Source organism: Taudactylus pleione, unplaced genomic scaffold (assembly GCF_031769625.1).
Source record: "Taudactylus pleione unplaced genomic scaffold, aTauple2 ptg000560l, whole genome shotgun sequence".
Taxonomy (NCBI): Eukaryota; Metazoa; Chordata; class Amphibia; order Anura; family Myobatrachidae; genus Taudactylus; species Taudactylus pleione.
In genome coordinates, this window is record NW_028284962.1 from 1,100,951 (window position 1) to 1,122,232 (window position 21,282).

A 21,282-nucleotide genomic window follows, 5' to 3' on the forward strand; every position below is an offset into this window, starting at 1 on the left:
AAGAGAGAGAGATTGATAATATCATTAAGATGGGTTTATCTAATTTCTGGCTTGATGAAAGCACTTCCACATTCCAAATTCAAGAACATCCTGTTATTCCCCTGCTATATATCTTACCCAAGATACACAAGTCCTTAGTTAATCCACCGGGCAGGCCGATAATTTCCTCTCAAGATTCTCTATGCCAACCTCTTTCCCTGTACGTTGATTTTCTACTGCAGCCACTGGTACACAATACTGAATATTATATACAAGACACCACACATTTTTTTTTTTATTTTTTTTTTATTTAATAGTTTTTATTTATTTTCAAGAAAAAACAAAAGACGAACATAAAACAGAAAACAAAATAAGTACAATAATAAAGTACATCACATTAAACAATCTCTGTGTGGTCTCTTATATAAATCACATCCAATAACATAATATAAAGCATACAGGGCATATTACACCACGGATTCACAATTATGGCATACATCTCGTCTATACATTACATACCTAAATCAAAGCACTTCTACAACGTCCTCATACGAGCATGTAACACAATACAGGTTGAGTCTCCAATATCCAAATATTCCGAAATACGGAATATTCCGAAATACAGAATATTTTCAGCATGACTGAGATAATGAAACCTTTGATTTTTGATGGTTTAATGTACATAAACTTTGTCTAAGGCACAAATTATTAAAAAGATTGTATAAAATAACCTTCAGGCTGTGTGCATAAGGTGTATATGAAACATAAATGAATTTCATGTATGTACACAAACTTTTTTTGATGCACAAAATTATAAAAAATATTGTCTAAAATGACCTGCAGGCTGTGTGTATAAGGTGTATATAACACATAAATGCATTCTGTGTGTATGTCTGGGTCCCATTTCCAAGACATTTCATTATAATATGCAATTATTCCAAAATACGGAATATTCCGATATCCAAAATACACCTGGTCCCAAGCATTTTGGATATGGGAGACTCAACCTGTACACATACACATCCCTTCGGCTGCATTACAATTATTACAAAGAAACTAAGTACTATGCACATCTCTATCCCCATTGGTTATCCGCGCCTGATCAAATCTATTCTCTTCCTGTCTCTTCCCATATGGTGAATCCAGCCATCTACCCCAAACAAGATCAAATTTCTTCTCAGCCTTCCTGGCTAAATACACAAATTTCTCGTGTGCCAAGGTCTCATTTACCAGTGCTACCCATTGTCCTATCGTTGGACTCTCAGGGGCCAACCATGTTCTAGCTATGCAAACCTTTGCGAGCATACATAAATTAACAACATATTGTACAAAATGTTTATCTAATGTATCCTCGTCCATAACAGCTAGTGTACATACCATAGGTGTTAGCATATCCCTAGGAACACCAGTGGACGTCAATATACAATTAACCTCTTCCCAAAAAGAACTTATAATAGAACATGACCATATTAGGTGCCAAAAATTACCATTAGGGGAGTTACATTTTGGGCATTTTGAATCAGATCTACCACCGAGTTTAAATAAGCGATCTGGCGTTAGATATACTCTATGTAGCAGGAACAGTTGAATTTGCTGAAACCGAACTGTTGTAGTAGCTACTCTTGGACTACCCAGGGCTGATTTCCACACATCGTCTGGCAACAGTCCAAGGTCAGCCTCCCATTTTTGCCTAATGGATGGTAAATCCATAACGTGATGCTCTCGCATTAAAGCTGCATACATAACAGACACTAAGTGCCTTGGTCCAGCACCCATTAGTAACATTTTTACAGGGGAATCCCGGATCATTGAGGGGGCATCCACAAATTGTGCATCTATAGCATGATGAAGCTGGAGATATCTGTAAAAATATTGTTTTGTAACAGTAAACTCACATTGCAGCTGTTCAAACATCTTAAACACCCCAGACGCATATAGTTGTCCAAGTGTGTTCACCCGCCATTTCCCCCAGACCCTGTCTACCTGCAGCTCCTCAAGCTCCTCAAGCCCCTTAGTATTGAGTAAGGGAGTATCAGGATCCCATCCCTGGCCCTGGAAAATCTGCGTGACCTGCCTCCAAATCAAGACCGCTTGCCTAACTAATGGAGCTCTAACAACCCTCAAGTTGCCACTAAGTAGTATTTGGAGTGGAGTATGTCCCCGGGATTCCTGTCCCACCAGAAGAGTCGGTAATCCATCCGCCTCCAGACCCTGTATCCATATCCACAATTGCGTCGCATAATAATAAAACTTAAAATGGGGTAATGCCAGTCCCCCAGCATCCCGTGACCTAGTAAGTGTATTCAACTGAATACTGGCTCTATGGTTAACCCAAATCAAAGAGGATAACAATCCATCTATTTGTCTGAACACACTCTGAGGGAGGTATATTGGGGAGTGTTGCAACGCATAAAGGAGTTTTGGTTGTAAAGCCATTTTTACAAGGTTTACTCTGCCAGTGAGTGTTAATGGCAGTTTTCCCCATGTAGCCACCCGGGATCTTAAATATTCTATTTGCGGCTTAATATTTAATGGCATATAACTATGCGGATCGTTCGTTATCCATATACCTAGATATTTGAACGAGTCTACCCATCTTAATGGGAGGGATATAAGCGGAACAACAGGGCACACTCCTCTAATGGGAAGTATACATGATTTGTCCCAATTTATCGACAGACCCGAATACTTTCCAAAGGAGTTAATAATTGCAAGGGCATTAGGCATGGAAGTGTCGTATTCTGAGATAAAGAGCAGGATATCGTCAGCATATAATGCTATGTTATCTGATCTGTTTCCCATGGAAAATCCCTGAACAGCAGGACTAGCCCTATTCAAACAGGCCAAAGGCTCAATGGCCATGGTAAATAGAATGGGTGACAAGGGGCAGCCCTGCCGTGTACACCTCGAAAGAGGATGAGACAAAACCATTGACCGATACCCTAGCCACAGGCGCCGAGTATAGCAATTTAACCCATTTAATGAAGCCAGAGCCTATCCCAAAGCCCCTTATTGTCTCCCATAAGAAAGGCCACTCCACAGAGTCAAACACCTTAGCGGCATCTAATGACAATTATTTTAGAAAAGGGATCCTCGTGTGAAATCTGCAGTTGTGTAAAAAGGCGTCGAAGATTAAGCGAAGTTGATTTTTCGGGCATAAATCCAGTCTGATCTGGATGTATCAACTGGGCAATCACTTGATTTAACCTAATGGCCAGGACTTTAGCAAGGATTTTAATGTCTGTAGGGAGGAGAGAAATAGGCCGGTATGACTCCGTCTGTTTAGGGTCTTTACCCGGCTTTGGTAACACTATTATAAAGGGCTTCTGACATGGATTGAGGGAGAGAATTACATTCATACAATTGATTAAATAGCTCGAGTAGGCGAGGTACATAAAACTGGTTATGTTTTGTATATAATTCCAAAGGAATCCCGTCTAACCCCGGGGCCTTGCCGATTGGGAAGGATCTTATAGCTATGCCAATTTCCTCCGCAGTCAAAGGGGAATCCAGGAAAACTTTTGCCTCAGGGGACAGTTGAGGTAAAACTACATCTGCAAAATAATGTTGCATTTCCTCATTACTATATGACATGCCCGAACTGTATAGCCGCTGATAGTACCTAACAAACTCCTGTGTAATATCTGGTGTTTGATCATAAGTTATGCCCCCTGGACCCACAATCTCTACTACAGTTATAGAAGGATGTTCTAATCTTGCTAAATTGGCCAAATAACTACCAGGTCTATCACCTGTTGCATACCTAGAATGTGAGTTGAATAAAAATTTATATCGAGCCTTATCTGTCAAACAATCGTTCCATGCTCTCTGTGCAGACAGCCATGCATCCTTGGATGATTCTAATCCATCAGCTAGGTAAGTGAGCTCCAATGATTTGCAGGAAGCCTCCAACTCCAATTCCTTTTTTTTGTAAAAAGACCTTAAATCAGCAACACGTTTAATCAAAGTCCCCCTAAGGAAAGACTTAAAAGTATCCCATACTACCTGAACTGGGGCCATACCACAATTAATTTCAAAATATTCCTTCCAAATCAGAGCCCGCCCCCATACGGGTCAACCAAAATGAATTAAGTTTCCAAAATGATTGGCCCCTTTGACATCCTAGATCTAGGCTAAGTGTCAATGGAGAATGGTCCGAGATTCCCCTGGTCTCATAGCGCACAGATTTAATCCTAGGCAGCATATCCCGCGTGAGGAGTGCCAGGTCAATCCGGGAGAACGTGAGATGAGAGTGCAAAAAACAGGAAAACTGTTTTACAGTAGGGTATTTCGTCCTCCACGCATCGACCAAGCCCAGCCACAAATGACGAAAACCTGTTGCCTTGTGGTGAAGGACTTTTCTGAGTCATACCCCTTCTATCCAAAGCCTGGTCCAAAACATTATTGAAATCCCCAACACATATTGTAGATGTTCCCGGGGACAAGGCCATAAACTAAGCTACTTTTTTTTAAAACTGCCGAGGAGTAAGGAGGCGGTATGTATAATGCCAACAATAAAAGTAATAGATTATTTATCCTACATTTCAAAAAGATATAACGACCCCCTGGGTCAGTCTGCACCATCTCCAATACAAAAGGGACCGATTTGCGGACAAGAATGGAGTCCCCCCTGGAGGCAGAAGTGTGTGATGCGTGATAAGCCCAACCCACCCATGGCTTTTTAAGGGACAACAGTTTCCCGCCTACCAGGTGTGTCTCCATAAGACAGACTATATCTGCTCCATATTGTTTAAGCTGTCGTAACACTAGGGAACGTTTTATTGTATTATTAAGACCTCGTGCGTTCCAAGTGAGAACATTAATATTAGCTTGCGTCATAACGTTCCAGCCAAGATATCATCTCCTCCCAAAATATACATCCAAAGGGCAGCACTGTATAAACCTACAAATAGAAGCACACCCTGCGCTATCTAGACATTGGAATCTAAACATATAATATTGCAATAGATAATAATTTGAGACCACACAAAGTTTAAAAAAAAAAAAAAAGGAAAAAAAAAAAGTAATAAAATAATAAAACTACAACCCTTACCCCTTCCGTTCCCCCTCCCTGTATACCCAACCCCAACTGCGGCATACCTATTCCCATACCCCTCCCTCACAGATAAAAAACAGAAAAATAAGCTCACCAGGTGAACATATAACAATTTATCCCGTACAAAGGGTGAGGCAAAATATATAATGACCTCTAAACACAGGGAACCCCCCAGTGTTGCACACCCCGGGAATAGAGAAATAAGAACAAAATACTGTCCTGACCCAAAATAGAATACTAATAGGTTAGGAAGCATAAAAAACTGTACAAATATTTTAAAAAAATAGTTGTGATGCTAATCCGCACCATCCCACAGCCACCAAGATGACCATATACTTAATCACAGAAATAAAATATGGCAATATATTGACAAAATGTACAGAACATCTGAAATAACATTTCTAGATCAATTTTCGTAAGACCTAAAAAAAAGAAAGAGGAACATTTGACCATGTTGACAGTCACATATTTAGCATAGTTACGTGTTACGTAAATCAGGATCACCGAACTTGATCAGTCATTAACTAGCGGCCTCCTGGCCGGGGCACGACGATCCAGCCACACAGCAGCCTCCCTCAGGGTGAAAAAGAATTTTGTTTCACCATCCGCTACCACACGTAATTTAGATGGGAACAGCATGGCGTACGGGAGGTTGAGATCCCGCAGGCGACGCTTGACTGGGAGAAACTGTGCCCTCTCCTTTTGAACTTCAACAGAAAAATCAGGGAACACCGAAATCCGGGAGCCATTACGTTTCATTGGACCTTTAGTGCGAGTCAGCCTTATTACAGCATCACGATCCTGATAGTGAAGGAATCTGGCAATAAAAGTACGCGGAGGGACTCCAGGAGGCAACGCTCTGGTCGGTACACTGTGAGCCCGTTCTACTGCAAAGTGTGAAGTAAAAACCTCCTGGCCATATGTTTCCAGCAGCCATTTTTCCAGAAATGCCTCCGGATTCGAGCCCTCCTCTTTTTCCTGTAGCCCCACAAATCTGACGTTGTTACACCGAAGGCGCCCCTCCATATCCGACAGCTTCTTATGCACCGTAGCCATCTGAGAATCCAAAGCAGCCACTTTCTCTTTTAACGGGGATACTGTAACCTCAAGTGTTGAAGTTCGTGTTTCCACCTCTCCCACTCTCTCCCGAACTCGCTGCAGATCATGATGGATTATAGATAGGTCAGACTGCACTTTGCCAATCTGGTCAGCGAGCCTTTTCTCACTGGCCGTGACTGCATCTAGCACACTCTGCAAGGTAGCTACAGAGGAGTCCTCCGGTACAGTATCGGCAAGAGGAGACGCAGGAGGAGAACAGACATCCCGTTCATCTCGGAGCGGGGGCTGCGGCGTTGATGAGCGAGAATAACGCTCCAGCAGCATGATGAGTTTTCCCCATAATAAATAGGTGAGGCAGTATATTAGTGTAAAATAGATAAATATCAGTATCAGCAGCACCAAGCACTATATCTGTATTAGGAGAAGCCACAGACTCAGTACACAGCCCAGCAAACAAAATGGCGACCAGCAGCACTTCCAGCCCCCAGGAGAGAAAGGCACCCATGCAGGAGATCAAGACAGCAGGCAGGGGCACCCAGTAGCAGGTAAGGCAGGGTGTCAAAGCCAGCCAGTAGGGAGAGTCCAGCGAGGCTGTATGTGACAGCGTGTATAGCAGCACCGCACGGAGACACGGAGCCCGCCGGCGTCCCACGTGACCCGCCGCGGCTATTACACCCGCCGGGAAGTTTGCCTCTAAGTAGGCTCAGGAGGCTGCGGATTGCTCCCAAACCCAGCGCAGCAGGTGCTCCAGGACCTCCGACGTCTGCCTAGTGCACTCTATCCCCAGGGCGCTGGAAACAGGAGGTGGTGCAGGATTGTTTCACTGGAGTGCTACTCCATAGACGCCGTGGCCACCGACACCACACATTTTTAAAATAAGTTGAAGCAATACATACTACCATCAAATGATGTGCTACTTGTTACAATGGATATTGTAAATCTATACACCAATATTCCACATGAAGATGGCATGCAGGCCATCAGAGATGTGATCGCCACCAGTCCACACTATGAAGGCCCACCGGTTGACTTTGTTATTTTACTTATTGATATAATTCTTCATAAGAATTATTTATTTGATAATACGTTCTACCTACAGCGCCGCGATCGGTTCTGATACGGCCCCGGCATATGCGAATTTATTTATGCACATTTATGAAAAATGACAAATATATTCCATTTTATGTACGGTACATAGATGATATTTTCATGGTGTGGCCTGGTGGTGAACAAAATCTCCTTAAATTTGTGGATGAATTGAATATGATTGAGAGTACTATTAGATTTACCACAAGTTTCAGCTCACAGATCAACAGCTATCTAGATGTAAATATAGATGTATCAACTGGTGTATTTGAGACTTCTGTCTATTCGACAGAAGTCTGTCTATTCGAAGAAAACTGACAAGAATACTCTTATCAGCAGATAGCTTTCATCCTTCACCTCTTAAAAGAGGTTTACCTTATTCACAACTTCTCCATGTGGTCCGCATAACTTCTAATAGAAATCAATTATCAGATGCTCTAAATCAGATGGGCAAGAAATTTACCAACCGGGGCTATGATCCAAATGAAATCCAAGAGGCTATACAGAAATGCATACAGCTTGACAGAACAACTTTACTCGGCAGCAGCAAAACAGCTGACAATGAGAATAAAAAATCTGAGAGAATGGTTTTTAATACTATTTTTTCAATCAGTTCACCAATTGTTAAAAGTGCAGGGCTACTCCATTAGTATATAGTACAAACTGACCCTTTTTTATCTGAATGTTGTAAAAATCCACCACTCTTCAGCTATAGAAGAAGCAATAATATAAAATATATCATTACTCGGTCCGATATCAGCACTAAGAGCCCTAGAACTTGGCTATCCTTAAAGAAAGGTGTATTCCGGTGTTCAGGATGAATTAACTGCAGATTTCTACTTACAGGTGACCATTTTGAAGACCCTAAATCTGAGAAACTATGGGCCTGATTCAAACCCACTCGCGAGCGGCTGTCCGCTCGCAAGTGGGTCGATGTTATGCACTGAGCATGCGCACGACGGAGGGAGCTCCGTCGTGCGCATGCGCCAGACGCGATGAGCGAAGGAAAGTCCTTCGCTCGTTGTGTCTGATCAAAGGGGGCGTGCTGTCGATGTTGATTGACAGCACGCCCCCTTTGGTGGGCGTGCCTCCCTGACGGGGGCGTTCCCACGGGAACGCCTCCCGTCAGAAGCCGGCCCACTGACATCACTACCGCAGGCTCCGGCTCGCAGTTTCGATGGTCGCGATGGTCACGACCATCGCGGCCATAAAAATGCACGCTCGTATAGGCTGTGGGTGGTGACCCACAGCTATACGAGCGTCCAGGAGGACGCTCCATTTTCATGGAGGGCGGCCCTCATTCAGAGCGTGCGCTCTGCTCAGAGCGTACGGCTCTGAATGAGGGCCTATGTCTCAATTTTGAAAGTAAATTCATAATATACATTATCAAATGCCCATGCAACCACCTATATGTGGGCAAAACAGTAAGAATGCTGAAAGAACGCATTGCGTTACATAGGTCCTCTACACGTAAAGAGTTTCAAATCATTGATGGAAATACTCCTCCGGTAGCTAGACATTTTTTTGAAAGTAATCATAATCCTCTGGATTGACCACATACCTCCATTATTGAGAGGCGGAGACAGAAATAAACGACTATTACAGTGTGAAAGCCGCTGGATATATAATTTACAAACTTTATCACCTTTGAATGAAGAACTGAACTTTAATTGTTTTCTCTAACAAAGCTATTCCTTATCCTGATTTTTCCTTTTACTTTATCTTTCCCAATATATGTTGTTTGTTTTTATATACCAGGTAATATTGCTGAGCCTGGAGTCACCAATTACGCACATCTGAAACTCTTCTACTATGTTTTTATGAAGTGTTCTTTAAAAAGATTTCTCAGGCTGTGATCATATAGCCGGAACATCACTTCCGGCTACTGACCAGCACCGTCGGACTGAACGGCCATGGAATGAAAATTAATATAGATTTAATTGGAGTTGAGGTGAGTTGCACAGGTGTTTATGATTGTTTGATTGTCCAGGTGAGGCTCGTTAACAATGGTATAAGCATGATGTGAGCTCAGTTTTCTGGTTATGCTCCAGGAAGAACGTGCCGGAGGACACCGAAACAGCTGTTGGGCCTTATATTTTCACACTGTTATCCTGCTATGTCGGTTCACACTGCTGGTCACTGATAAGTATTTTTCTCATTTGCACTTATGCACTATTGCACTTTATGTGAAGTGATATAATTTCAATCTATCTGTGAACAACACATCTTTTTGAAATAGAGTCATAAAAACTTTTTTTTGCTTATAAATTTGGTGTGCTGGTTCACCAGTTGTGTTCTGGTTCCCCTTTGGCTATACATGATATATGACCAAGCACCCTGAATATACATGATGTATGAGTGTGTAGGACCATATATATATTTATTAATTAGTGACAAGATCACTGGCATAGTGGTAGAAGGCAGATAAGTTTGTTCTTAACCTGTGTATTTAAGAACCTCAGGAAAATGTTTGTGTCATTGTTAACATCTTTGTGGGCTTTTTGAAAAAGCTGGAAAAGGGTTCCTGGGGTTTATGGATGGAGAGAGAGAGCGGGCTCCATCCATTAGGCCCAGTTCGGGTTTTTGGCCTCACAGGAGGCTAATCAGAGCTTTCAGAGGTGTGTGTGTGTTTTAAATGCTGCCAGGCTGATCATTGGGAGACATACTGCCTGGGGAAAAGGAGAGTCTATAGTGTCCCTGTGAGAAACATGCTGTTGAAACCAAGTGAATTGTGCATGGTAACAGTCTTGCATTTTTGTTTGTGAGCTAGGATCACTCTGTTTAGTTAGTGCCAGAGGGCAAGGTGCTTATTTTTGTTATTTTGTTTTTGCTGCATAATAAGACTGGCTGAGGCCTGTTGCACCAAATCAACAGATTTGTGTGATCTCTCAGCTGTTGCGCAGTGCCATCTACCCCAGGTTATGGTGCCGGTTCCCCGACCCTGTGACAATATATACACACACCAAGGCTGATTGAAAAGCACTGAGACAGCCTCTGTTTTACTGTCCCATAGGTAGAAGTGGCAACGCAATGCTGGTTATTGTGAAGTTCATACATCGATGTGTCTGAACCTGCGGTTGGACTGTCATAGTCTTCTTTATTTGGTCACAGCGAGTGGAGACCTTCGTATGTTTTGTCATGGCGGATGAGGAAGACATGACTATGAGATTACGTCAGAGATGTGTGATTGAATTTTGTGTTAAACTTGGAAAAAGCGGAAATGAAACTCATGAAATGTGACGAAGAAACAGTTAGCCGTGCTGCAAGTTTTTCGATGGTGGAAGCTCTTCAAGGAGGGTAATATGCCAGTGACCCAGAAATCTCAGAGAAAAGCAGATGCAACAACGAGTTGAATTTTGCAAGAAAACTGTTGGAATGAGGTTACCCGATTTCCTGAGATTGATTGCAACGAATAGTGGGTTTGTCATTATGATCTGGAATCCAAACGTCAATCCAGTGTATAAAAACACGCAAATTCGCCTCCGTCCAAAAAATTCTGTAATTCCTTCGGTGTGTAAAGTCATGCTTCTGCTGTTCTTTGATGTGCACGATATGATCCTACAGCAGTAGGATCCCCGTAGACAGACAATTAATGGTGGCTACTATGCAAACGTCCTGAAAACCCATTTGCGTTGAGCCATGAGGGAGAAAAGACCACATTTGCTGAAGATACAGTGTTTTTTTTCTCCAAGACAATGCCAGAGCACATGTTGCTGCTGTTGCATTGGCAGCACTGACTGGAATTAATGGGACAGCACTGGAACACCTTCCATTATAGCCTGGACATAGCACCCTTTGATTTCTGGGCATTCCCAACCCTGAAAAAACAACTGCGCGGAAAGAAGTTCTCAGATGATGAAGTGAAAAATGCCACAGCTGCAACACTAAAAGTGATGTCATGAAACAGTGTATTGCACGTCTTTGAATCGTTGTTGAAATGCTGCAAAAAATGTATTGAATGTGAAGGATGCTACTTTGATAAAGAAAAATGTTCAGATCCTGTGAATAAAAATAATCAGTCTCATTACTTTTCAATCAGCGTGTGTGTGTGTGTGTGTGTCTGTCTGTCTGTCTAGTTATATAGGTTTTACATTATTGATTGAGGACAGAAGGCAGCCAGTAGACATTTTGCTGTTGGTGGGACTGCAAAATGTAGTCCCACCAACATTTTATTCTTCTTTAAGAAGATGAGCATATTTTAAACATGCATCTGATAATGGATTTGTAGAAGGACAGCTAAGAAAAATCACTATCTTCTTTTCAAAATCTCTCTGGAGGTTGCAAAGTATGACTGCCACTTACATAAACATAAGCTCACAGCACTCTTCATGTTATGTAAAGGCAGAGGCGGAAGATTTTACAGTAGACAGAACAGGAGGGGCATTCCAAAACAGCTGAGATTGGTCATCTGGTGACCAGATTTATGAAAAATAATCCAATGCCTTTAATAGTGTTAGTGAACTCAAGAAAAGGGGTCGTAAACCACGGTATTCTAATTGAGAGCCTAAAATTGTCTGTAGACTGAATGGCACGGTCCTTAGCTGGTTCAAATAATTTCTCACCGGCAGGACACAGAGTTTCTTCTAGAGTAAACACTTCACCACCAGTGCCACTTCCATGCGGTGCCCCACAGGGTTCTATATTATCTCCCATGCTTTTTGCAGTATACATGCTACCACTGGGTGAAATAACCAGACATGCTGGCCTGGTCTACCAATGCTATGCAGATGATACACAACTGTACCTGTCCTTTGCTCCAGGTACTGAGGGCCTGATTCAGAGCCGGACGCTCTGAACGAGCGCCCGCTCTGAATCAGGGCGTGGTTTTTTTTTTGCGAGGCGGCCTCGTGGACGCTCGCATAGCTGTGAGTTACCACCCACAGCTTATGCGAGCGTCCATGATGATGGTCGTGACGGTCAAGACCATCGCGACCATCGGGCTTGCGACGAGACCCTTGCGGTAGCGTCTGCCGCAAGCCCTGGAGTGATTTTGGCTCTATCAGAGCCAAAATCACTCCCACTGACATCACTAGTGATGTCAGTGGGGCCGGACCCAGACGGTAGGCGTTCCCTCAGTCTGGGCAGCCGCGCCCCCGGCACACCCACCAAAGGGGGCGTGCCGTCAATCACCATCGACAGCACGCCCCCTTTGGTGCGAGACCCATGACGGCGGCCCCCCCCTCGTTATTCGGGTCTCGCGCATGCGCACGATGGAGGCGCCTCCGTCGTGCACATGTGCATTTAGGAAACATCGACCCGCTTGCGAGCAGGTCTGAATGAGACCCAGAGAACTCAATAACAACCCTATATGGCTGCCTAGCTGAGTTTCAGGAATGGATGAGTGCCAGTTGACTGCGACTGAACCCTGATAAAACAGACGTCCTTATGATGGGTCACAGGACAAGACTGCAGCAAAGCCAATCAACAGGACTTATGCTTGGTGGGTTCAGAACTATAAAACACTGAACATGTGCAGAAACTTGGTGTTGTCCTGGATAGTGGCTTGACACTTAAACATCCTGTATCAGCCACAATCAAATCCTCAGTCTTTCATCTGAAGAACATAGCCAGAATCAAGCACTTAATTACCTCAGAAGATCTGCCTAAAGTCATACATGCATTTTTATCATCACGTCTAGACTACTGCAACGCCCTCTACCTTGGTATCTTGCACCGCTTGCAGATGGCACAAAATGCAGCTGCCAGGCTATTAACCAACCAGCCCCATTCCAGCCAAATAACACCCATACTCCCTTCACTGGCTTACTGACTTTCAAAGCCCTACATGACCAGGGCTCAAGGTACCTGAAGCAGCTTCTGATCCCTTACTGTCCCACTCGATTACTGAGATCTGTTTACGAAGGACTATTAACAGTACCTAGAATCTCCTGGAATTCATCTGGGGGTCGAGCTTTCAGCTTTGTGGCTCCGACTCTATGGAACTTGTTTCCCTGCACAGTTCAAGAGGCCTCCACTCTAGAGTCCTTCAAAAATAGACTCAAGACTCACCTATTCACCAATGTCCCTTGTAAAGCTTGTTTTTATTTTGTGCTGTAAAGGCAAATGTAAAGCACTTTAGGTGCGAATTGTGAGTTTGTTTCTTGAAACTTGCAGACTTCGCATGAATGTGCGCACCCGAGAACTCTCCAATCAAATAAAAAATGCCTATTTGCGGTACTCGAAGCGGAGGGGTGCAAATGAGATGAGAGAAGTGCATAAAAAGGTGGAGACACCATCCTGGATTTCCCAAAATTTATAATTTTGTTAGCAGGATTGTATAGAAGGCTGTTTGTGAGCATCAGGAAGGTACTGTAGGTTTTTAAATGGTGTCAAATGGCTGAAATGTGATTGAGGGCACCTTGAAAAATTGTAAAAAAAATTATAAACAATTATTTTCAATAAAAAAAATATTGAATTTAAATTTGGGGTGTGTAAACTAACAAAAAAGTTGATTTGAGGAAACTTTATTTATCCCCCAAAAATGACGTGTAATTTTTGGACTAATTAAGCGAATTGGAAACTTCCAATTGCCTAATTAGTGATGAGGGGGGTGTCCAAGGGGTTCAGCACAGAGTCTCGACACTGTAATCTTAAATAAAGATTTTCCATTTCTCACCGTCAGGGAGTTGCGAATGGAAAAATGCGAATTCAGTCTCGCTGTGCAAATCCGTAGACAAAATATCAACTCATACCTCGCAATTCGCACCTAATAGGATTGACCCCTTTAGGAGAAAAGTGCTATATAAATAACAATAATAATAATATTATTATTACAGGTTGAGTCTGCCATATCCAAATATTCCGAAATACAGAATATTTCGAAATACGGATTTTTTTTTTTTTTAGCATGACTGAGATAGTTAAACCTTTGCTTTTTGATGGTTCAATGTACACAAACTTAATTTAAAGCACAAAATTACTACAATAATTATATAAATTTACCTTCAGGCTTTGTGTATAAGGTGTACACATACTTTGTTTGAGCCACAAACTTATTGAAAATATTGTATAAAATTACCTGCAGGCTAGGTGTATAAGGTGTATATAATACATAAATGCATTCTGTGTTCAGATTTGGGTCTCATTATAGTATGCAAATAATCCAAAACACGGAATATTCCGATATCCAAAATACCCCTGGTCCCAAGAATTTTGGATATGGGAGACTCAACCTGTATTATTATTCTTTTTCTTTGGCATTAACTCATTTTGGTGCCACAAAAAAGTAACAATTTATTAAGCCAGAATGTAAACAGAATGTTTTTTTTTTTTTTTTAAAGATTGTTTATAGTTTATAACGTTTATAGCCTTGTAAATATTTCTGCAGACATCTGTTGAAACACTCTCATACATCTGTTACTGGAGATCATGCTTTTCATAATCAACTTACCGTACTTAGGTTTGGTGCTTTTAACAATTTTTTTCACCCTAATTTATTATTTTACGCCTTTTTTTTCTCACCACAACTTTTTATGTTCAGAAAAAAAAAATGTATCCTGGGGCTGTAACGATTTTCCTCTTGTGCCCCAATTCAGTAGTTGACGGCTATATTTACACAAAGTGGGTACAGGCTGATGCTTTCAGGAGTTATGGTAACTATTTAGGACATATTACACAGGGTTGGGTATGGGATCCCAGCTGTAAGGATGCCAGCTGCCAGAATCCCGACACTAAAAGGTAAGTTTGCTACTGCTAACCCCTAACCTTCCCTCGCTGGTGCCTAACCCTAACCTCCATCCCTAGTGCCTATCTCTAACCTTCCAGCACCCTAAACCTAACCCTTCCTCGTTAGTGCCTAGCCCTAACTCTAAACCTAACCCTCCCCTAACCTCCAATACCTTCGGGATGTCAGCGGTCGGTACACTGGAGCTGGGCTTCCGGCGCCGGTAATTAGACAGTCGGCATCCCGTATAGCGGGATGCTGACTACATCCCGCTACACAACGCTCTATTCTTTTCCTACAGTAAGTATGTTTGTTTGTCTCTTTATATGTACCGCTCTTGATTGTAACTACTGTAACATCCCTTTTATCGATTGGCTGATTACTGCTTTTATGAGTAATGGACACTACATTATAAGTTCCAAACCTCATTCTGTTTCTGTACCTCTCTAATATTGCAAACTAATTAAAACTGCTTATTCCATAAGGGATCCATACATATATATCATTAACTGTAGGAATATAAATTCTTATTGAAAGACACAAATACAATTTCTAAACTAATTAGGATATGGAGCTCCATGGTCTTTTTCAAGTGAATCTTTACATATAGCAGGGTTTCCCAAACTCGGTCCTCAAGGAACCCTAACAGTCCAGGTTTTAAGGATATCCATGCTTGCGCACAGATGGTATAATCATACTAATAACTGAGGTACTAATTAAGTAACCTGTTGTTAATCATGGATATCGTTAAAACCTGTACTGTTAGGGTGCCTTGAGGACCAAGTTTGGGAACCACTGACATATATGGTAGTCTATAGTACCTATTATTTAATCCTATACTGTGTCAGTCAAGCGTAGGGCTCGTTGGACACTGTACACCCTTCCACCCCCACCGAGGTGGCAGTTCTTACAGTTAAAAGGGATTAATTGCAGGCTGCAAAAAAAAAAAAAAAGTCAGTCACCAGTGCACAGAGCTACTTCCACCATCATCCTCTGGTGATGCTGCTGGGCACTCCGGGCTGATGTCCTCTTGGTGCACCATTTACCTAAACTATGTCTGCAGATTGGGGGGTGGCACTGCTCCAGTGCTGTCTGCAGCTGGGGCACAGTGAACTCCAAGAGCCACTACCCTCAACAGCTTCACTGGAGGAAGCGGATGTGCCAAACCCTCCCTGGGCTACACATGGGTTTGCATGTTTTCCCATTACATTAAAAGTACTGAAATTAGGATATCATTAAGCAAATTTGGTTTAGTGATAAATTACTTTTATGAGCCGTATTCAATTAGAAGCGAAAGTCCGTTGCCGGACTTTTCGCCGTCTTCACCGCTTTCCTGTGCTCGCCACCTCGTATCCCCGTATTCAATTCCAAATCGGTGAAAACGGGACCCGGTGAACAGTAAATGAGGGAAACGTGCTGTTATTTTTGGGGAAACCAGCCTGACACCCCCCAAAAGATGCTCTGACATGGGGGATCACTATGGGTACCCCCGATTTGCCCTGCTGAAGGTATTTGGGGTTTTTAAACGGGCTCAATAGGTGCTAAGTAGCGTATTTACATAATTGGTGAAGAATAGCATTTTGAAGGGTTTTTTTGGTGAAAATAACTCCCATCAAATTTGGGGTACATGAAAAATGGGTGCAAGCATGTTTTTATCTGGCTAACGTGAAGTGTTAAAAAGCGCTAAAAACTCACCTTCAGCAATCAGCTAAAGCAAAAAAAAAAAACCCTGGGGAATACTTGGGGATCCCCCCCAGAGTCTATTTCGCTAGTTTTTGAATTTGTACCCCCACTTTGATTTTTTTCGCCCATTTTTTCAAAGTGCTTTTTTGTGTTTTCTGAGGCAGTTAGCGTCAGGGGAGGTCTCCAAAGGGTGCAGGATGGTTCCGGCAACATTGCACCCCAAAACCCCGATTCTGCACTTTTTTCCGCCGGGTCTTTTCCGCTGGTTACAAGGGGCAAACTTTTTTCACCGGCGAGAAGTCAGACTAATTGAACACGGGGAAAAGTGGAATCGGCGAAAATTTCGGTACCGCTTCTAATTGAATACGGCCCTATTAATGAAAGTTACCAACATGTGCAACTACTACCGTTTTTTTCTCTGATCTTCCTATACCATTTACAAATATGAATACTTTTTCTCTTGTGCTACTTTATACATTAACTTTTTTTTTTAAATAAAAAACACAAACAAGTACTTACTCGAATCAATGCTAGAGCAGTTACCACAGCACTAACTGTAAACATCACAGCAGGGAATAACATCACTATTGCAGCCCCAACATTAATGTTGAAAAAGGTCACCGCAGCCAGCCAGCCACTGCAATGTTAACAAGAAGAGAGAAGTCAGACAAGAGATATCACAGACACAAAGAAACTGGTTGTGCAATAACATACAACTAAAATGCAAATACAGCAGGAGGAGTCTGTAGGAAATAGATGCTTTCTGCATGCATCTGCAGCGCGATCAATTGCAATGGACGCAGCCCTTCGGCTAGTCTGCACAAGCCGAAGCTTACTGGCCGTCGCAACTGATCAGCCGGGTCCAGGAGGTCTGCATCTGATGACACAGATCCTGGGTTCGACATGCAATTTCTACAAAATGATCCTGGTCTCCACCCACCAAACACCGCAGCATGGACTGCAAGCGATTACGTAGGACCAATTCTACACATATGCAGACTAGGCCCTACACATGCGCAGATGCCAAAACATCAGGTTTGTATGTAAATCATCGGTTTTGCATATAAATCTGAATAAGGCCCCATGTAAGGGAGTGCAGGGATGGATGTGACAGGGCCAGCACCATTTGGGAAAGCGACAAACGCATTTAAAATATATATATATATAATAAAAAAAAAAAATCTAAATTATTTTTCTGCACTAATTTTCTAATGCTGAAAATAGATAATCTATATATTTAGCTTTTTGTTGCCAGTTGTAAGGCTTAATGGGCCCGATTCAGAGTACGCTATTGCCCCTATGGCTGCGATCCCGTATGCAGCTGCTGTGCGAAAATATGCTCCCGGGATATCTATTGACATGTGTCTTTGCAAATCCAAGCATCTGCGTACAAAGACGCAGCATTGTGGCAGATCATTCGATGTTAACAGTAACTCTATGATCTCGCAGAGTGGTCACGGGAACTGAGAAGCCGGAGCCATTTTCTTGCTTACGGGATCGCAGATACAGGATGTAACAAGTCCCGCAAAACGGTTGCGATACGCCTGCATTTTTAGCCGACACTACCCATTACCAATCCCCAAATGATCCCGGATTGTCAATTACACTGCGAATAAGTACTCGCTGCGAGCGACTACAGTAATGTACCTAGACGCACGCGCAGTACAACTCAGACACATGAGTAGACGGCCAATGATCGCCCAGCTGCGAAAAATCGGCGTAGAATACAACTCTGAATCAGGCCCAATATACAAAAAGCACAAATCACTGTTTAAAAACAGTAATTAGACAACTGTCACAAACAACTGGTTTCATAGTGTGGCTTTATTCAGTAGAGAAATCGTTGTCAGTAGTAATGGCCAGTAGATCACAAGAGGAAATTGGCTGGGGCTGTGTACTTCACTCACATTTAATGGATACCTAGAAGTCTACATTTACAGAGATTGTCCGCTGTGATTCCTACCAACGTAATTACTGTAGAAAACTCATCAGTGTGACACTACCCTTAAAGGTTTTGCCTATTTTTAGATGATCCCTTCTTAATCAATTCCTCCCCCACAAATTGTTAATAACTTTATATTGATAAAAAAATAATGATGTAAGTGCAACTGTAAAGCTAATTTTTATCCATGGATTATCAAAAGTCAGAACTGACTAGATTGTTACATTGCTCCTCTCATGTGAATTGATCCAGTGTTTTAAAATAGACAAATATATGAAATGTATACAGGAAATGCATTTAAGTTATTAAGGTTGAACACAGAGGTCATTTTCAACCAGTAGACTCACCAAGCGCCCCATCCTGAAATCCCAATGGCCTGGATAACGGACAGGATAAACTGCGCCCCACACACAAAGAAGAAGGCCATAAAGTTGAAGGAGCTGTCAGACCTGACGGGAATTGTGAAACAATGTGTGTGGCATTAAGGAGGAAGATAAGAATTATGGCATGAAGTATTGTAATTTGCACATCATCATCAAGATGGCGTGGGACTGGCACTGTCAGAAATGTTAATAAGTGTGGCACATACAGTCATCTTATTTTTCATATTTGGGGTCATACCCAAGAAAAATCAAATAAAAACAGTTTTCTATTTAATCGTGGAACCTTTTATCCTGTTCTCATATATAATTAGGTAATTTTCGACTCCTTTTAAAATACATGAAATTGGGACAGTAGAGAGGACATCCCCATTCCCGATGGACGGTACATTTAAACTTGACTAAGTTATGATAAGTAATTTAGGCAATGTCTTAACTAGCCAAACAAACATTTAGTCAATAGGAAATTCAGTAACTACAATACTAAATTCTAAACCCCATTATCCAGTTTCAAACAACTGAAATAAAATAAATCACTGCTGTTTGGTTATATCATACACACAGACTAAGGGGTCTATGTATCAAGCAGTAAAAAGTGTGGAGAAGTGGACCAGTTGAGAAGTTGCCCATAGCAACCAGCTTTGAAGTAGCATTTATCAAGTACAGTCTGATTGGTTGCTATGGGCAACTTCTCCACTGGTCCGCTTCTCCATGCTTTTAACTGCTTGATATATAAACCCCATAATCAACAGATGTCTCCTCTTACAGTCACTGTATTAAGAAACAACCTAATCACAGGGGAAAGGGAGGATGCCAAGAGCAGGGTGAGTCATTTTAAATGTAATTTTGTATATACAGTATTTTAGAGGTAGTGCTTGTGACATACAGATTTAAGTCTGTGTGAGTATATATTAGCTATGTTATATACTGTAATGCACGTTATTGCTGTTAATATTTAATTTATGTGGATTTTGTGGATTCTCATGTATGTATTAAAGATTTCAGTAGATGGAACTATCATGTGTGATTCAAACGCCGGAATCCCGAAGGTAAGTAGCGGGGTTAGGGGAGGTTTAAGGTTAGGCACGCCCGGCGTCGGGATTTTGAACGCCAGGATCCCGAACGCTGGCATCCCATACCCATCCCACATGTATAACACAAGAGGCTCTATGATAGGTCAACATCTTCAGAATTGATGTAACTGAAAGCAAATACTAATGGTGCATACACACGATCAGAACTTTCAGATGAACGATTTTACCAACGATTTGAACGATTTCAGACTGTATTAAAATGAATGAAATCGTCAAAATCTGACTGCAAACACATCAGATGTCGTTATCTATTATATAGATATCGGACACTATTTAAGCCTGGGGGCACTACATAAGGGGCCAGTCTGGGGGCACTGTTTAAGCCTGGGGGCACTACATAAGGGACCAGTCTGGGGGCACTACATAGGGACACTACTTCAGCCAGAGGGCACTGCATAAGGGCATAGCTAAACTACAGGGGGCAATGCATAAAGGGGAAAACTACAGGGGGCACTGTATAAAGGGCACAAATACAGGGGGGCACTGCATTATGGGCACTTTGTACTGAGAGCCAGTAGGGGAGCAGCCTGAGACCTGTCGGGCTGGATTGGTAAGAGAGATACCCCTTTTCCCAGCATGCACATAATTGCGAAGGCCCCCACCCGGCTACTTTTGGATGCCACCCGGCTGGAAAAAATTTCTGGGGAGAACACTGAATAGCAATACATTTTCTAATGTCTGCATAAAATCACTGTGTTGCCATGTGTGACGAAACACAGGGCTAACCACCACCCTATACCCCGCACCCCCTGTCACAAATTCACAGCCTCGTTCTTTTTACAATCTTCGCCATTTTGGCTTATAGTAAACACTTGCATCTCAAATGCACGACTTTGTTGGAGGGAGTGAGAGAGTGAGAGAGAGATTGATCTAAAGCACAGGTTCTCAAACTCTGTTCTCAGGACCCCAAACAGGTTTTGTTTTCCTGGGGGTTGCGGGAGACGAGACCCGACCCCAAGGGTCTCGTCGCAAGCCCCGATGGTCGCGATGATCTCGACCATCACCTGGTCACTTGCTAAAGCTGTGGGTGGTCACCCACAGCTTAGCGAGCGGCCAGGAGGCCGGCTTTTAAAGAAGCGGCTGCCCTCATTCAGAGCGAGCGCCCGCATTTTGCGAGTGGCTCTGAATGAGGTCCACTGGACCTGCCATTTGCTGGACTGTGTGTCCACTTGATGACTGTTTATTGTGTCTGTTATGGTGCTGAGATTTCATATCACTGAAGTATTCTGGCTATACTAAATAAAACTGCACTGCATCGGCATAAAACCGTGACTTAGTCATGCTTACCCTGCCTGGAGGGGCTTTATTAAGGTGGGTCACTCTGTCCCAGAACACTGTCA

General features: G+C 42.6%; 1 protein-coding gene across 1 annotated transcript in view; it reads right to left on the reverse strand.

Annotated features, from left to right (window-relative positions):
- The window catches only part of SCAMP4 (secretory carrier membrane protein 4), a 73,039-nt gene that overhangs the window by 5,537 nt on the left and 46,220 nt on the right, over nt 1–21,282 (reverse strand). The window contains exons 5-6 of the mRNA XM_088452981.1: nt 18,816–18,917; nt 17,046–17,163 (exon numbers count right to left, since the gene is read on the reverse strand). Of these exons, the coding sequence (XP_088309107.1) occupies nt 17,046–17,163; nt 18,816–18,917 (220 nt within the window). The remainder of the gene's footprint in view (nt 1–17,045; nt 17,164–18,815; nt 18,918–21,282) is intronic.